Here is a 3,684-nt window from a genome sequence, read left to right as displayed (position 1 = left end):
TAGGAATTGGGATTTGATCCTCCCTACAGCTCAGATTGCATATAACAGTTCGGTGAATCGGTCTATAGGTATGAGTCCCTTTGAAGTTGTTCATGGCTACAAACCTAGGCAGCCTTTAGACCTTATTCCCATGTCTCCTCATGCTCATGTATCTGTGTCAGCCGAGGCTTTTGTTCAACATCTTCATGACTTGCATATTGAGATCAATAAACAACTTGAGGCTAGTAATGCATCATATAAACTGCAAGCTGATTTGCATAAACGACATGTTGAATTTAAAGTTGGGGATTATGTTATGATTCGAATTAGACCGGAACGGCGTCCACCTGGATCCGCTTCCAAATTGCAAGCACGTAGTGCTGGTCCTTTTAAAATTTTAAAGCGTGTTGGTCCAAATGCATACATTATTGATCTTCCATCACATTTTGGTTACCACCCTACTTTCAATGTTGAGGACTTAGTTGCTTATAAAGGCCATTTCAATCCCTCCAGTGATCCTTTTCTGCCTCCATCTGTGAGCCTTGATCCTGAACCTTTTGTAACTCCTAATCCACTACCATCCATCACAGCACACAAAGATAAAATTGATACTATTCTAGATGAACAGATTGTGTTGACCAATGATGGAGAGGTTCAACGTTTCCTTGTTCGTTGGGTCGATCGACCAGATTCTGACTGTACATGGATTCCCAGAGAGACACTACAGCAGCTTGATCCAGATTTATTAGAGCTTTATCGGGGCCAGCAGGATCTTCCTTTGCCTGGGTCACCAGCCACCTGTTCTAGAGAATTGGGTAGAGACACCAGATTCAGACCTCCACTCACACGTGTTTATGGCCGTCGGAAGAAGCGTGCTCAACCACTTAGCTTATGGTTGGGTGATTGATTGCAGCCTTAGTGTGACTCATCAACTTGGCAGAATCAAGCTTTTTCCACCCCGGGAGAGTTGATGAGGACATCTCCTTCTATTAATGTTTTAGTTATTTTATTAATGTTTTGTCTATTTTATTTAGGGTTGTATTGCCCTACTACTTAAAGACATTTTCTATTTTTGTCATTTTATTAATGTGTTAGTTATTTCATTTAGGGTTTGTGTTGCCCTACTACTTAAAGACATTTGAAGGAATTTGGTAGTCAGTTGATTTTGAATGGAAAAACTGATGCGCTAGCCGCACCCTTCAGTCCCGATTGTCTTCTTCCTCTCCCTCCCTCCTCTCTCGTTCTTTTCTCTTCTCTATTCTCTTAATATTCTGCTCTACCTCTTGTCTCATTTCTACCCTACATCAATTTTTAGGAAAGGGTGGAGTAAGCCTTTCGCGGATGTTCACCGCTTGGTTCAATCTAGATGGCAATAGAAATTGGCTTTTAGATCTTGAGACAGTTATTGCACATTTCCAAATAAGAGAAGAGACTGCTTCAGCGCGTGTGGGCTGTAGAACGTTGTCGCTGGCGGCTTTTGCCTTGAGATCATCAATCTTTGGTGCATCAAACACGTACCTCCTTGAAACAGCCATCTCGCTCGCCAAGCTGATGGCTAGTGGTTGCAAGGTATGCTGTATTCTCGGAGGTATGCGAGATGCGGCACTGAATTCCGGAGGCAGCACTGCCTCACCAGACGCGGCAAGAGCCGCGCCAACCCAACTATTTATGAACATGCTAGTCGTGGCTGCATCGGCTACCTTGTGGGAAACACACACACCAATGGCCAATCCGCCACATTCAAAGAAGCTAGCTTGAACTAGAACCAAAGGTTCCAAGCTTGGTTCCAGAGGTTCAGTCACTTTTGGAAGAAAGTGGTACAACATTTTCTGTTCGGGACGTTGTTCAAGAATGTGTGAGAGATGGCAATTGACTCGAGCTTCCAAATAATCAACGCCAACATCGTTGCACTCAATTGAGACATTATTTTTTACTCTCCTAGCAAGTGGATAGAAATGACGTAGGGTTTCAGACAATGATGTCTTTAGCCTATGGGATATATCAACGACCTTGAAATGGGGAAGATCACATGGGTTGTTTGAGTAGAATATCACCACTGATATATAAACTTGGGGTGATAGCTGATCTAAAAGGGAGAGGTCGAAGCATCTAAGACGATGGGGAGTTGGACAGGAAGGTTTGTTTTATTACCTCTTTATTGATCATCTCAACTTTGATCTCCATGGCTAGCTATTTGTTCACTTACTCTTGTACTTTCATATATATATATATATATGTATAGAGAAATATTCCAAGAAAGTTTTACACTATTTAAACATGTGATTTGTCATTTTTTTCTTCTATTTAAGTATGCACATATTTAAATATTAAGATATAAAGAAAAATGATAAATTACATATTGATCAAGTAATGATGTAAGATTTCGATTTAGAATTATTCATATTTATAGCACCGCTTCAACATTAGAAGCTTCTCCTAAACGAATTTTACAATTATTGAAGTATGTGTTCTTAACCAACTACTTGCGTACGGCGTTTGATGTAATTTAAACTCATCTCATCTTATTATCCCTAAACCAACTACTCATCTTGTCTAGGGATAAAATGTGGACCGAGACCGACCGGTCTCAGTCTCGGTCCAAACCGAAACGGTTGGTCCGTTCGGTCCAACCGAACCGTTTATCACCCCTAATACTAGTAGTTGGCTTCATTTATTGCACACGACTCTTTCCTCGCCTGTAAAGCACATTTATACCCAACATGATAAATTTAAAAAAAGGACCATGCTACAGGCGCCGCTCCCAACCACCACTGGGAGCTATAGTTAATTATAGGATTTTATTTATTTTACTTTTTACTTTTTTATACATATATTTTTTAATACTTTTAAATATTTTTTTAAAAAATAAAAAAAATCATAATATTATTAAAAAATAATTTCTTAATCATTAAGTAAAAAAAAAAAAAGATTAAAAAAAATGGTAGAGTGGAGCGGTAGATTTGAGTGGAAAGAATAGTATTATCCTTTAAAAAATGTGCATTTAGCTTGTATTTTTTCTTTTAAATATCAAATTGAACCTTTTGTTCAAAACTCAGTGTCTCTAATTTTAAAAACGCTTTAGGTATAAGCTTACCAAATAGTAAAAATCTTCTTAATAGTAGAACTTTTGAGTGTAATCTTACAATTAAAAGTTCTACTATTGAAAATTTTATTTCCTATTGCAATGATCCCAAATAACAACTTAATTTAAAATATGAGCACGTTTCAAATCTTAATCCTCTGATATTCATTTTTCTCTTTCTATTTATGGAATATTTACTTCGCAAAAAACTAAATACAATGGAGTTAACAACTAGTTATATAATTTCATCTGCAAAGGTGGGACCTGCCGGCCACTCTAAACTTGATTAAAATGCCATGACAATAAATTTACGAGTACATAATGATCACTTTTGATTAATTTTATGTTTTTTTATTTATGGGTTTGTTGTGTAAACTGTATTTTGGTACGATACTCCATACGATATGATGAATGTAAGTGGTGTATGTAAGATTGTTCATCCGGATTAGATTTTTTTTGGGGCTCGGTCCAAAACCTGGTTGTCTAGATTCCGATTATAGATTCCTGTCTAGAATAAATCCGATTCAATACTCGCATAAAAATACCCAGGTACACCCAATACCCGGGTTTTATTTTAAACCAAACCCATTGTCAAAACGACGCCGTAAATCAAAACGGCATCA

General features: G+C 37.7%; 1 protein-coding gene across 1 annotated transcript; it reads right to left on the bottom strand.

The window, feature by feature from the left end:
- Positions 1 to 1,283: 1,283 nt before the first annotated feature.
- LOC108979529 (BAHD acyltransferase At5g47980-like) lies at positions 1,284 to 1,805 on the bottom strand. Its single transcript, XM_018950222.1, has one exon. The coding sequence runs from the start codon at positions 1,803 to 1,805 to the stop codon at positions 1,284 to 1,286; it is 522 nt and encodes a 173-aa protein (XP_018805767.1).
- Between the last annotated feature and the right edge of the window lie 1,879 nt (positions 1,806 to 3,684).

Source organism: Juglans regia, chromosome 5 (assembly GCF_001411555.2).
Source record: "Juglans regia cultivar Chandler chromosome 5, Walnut 2.0, whole genome shotgun sequence".
NCBI lineage: Eukaryota > Viridiplantae > Streptophyta > Magnoliopsida > Fagales > Juglandaceae > Juglans > Juglans regia.
Note: the sequence above shows the minus strand (reverse complement) of the source record. Positions and strands in the feature narration are given on the sequence as shown.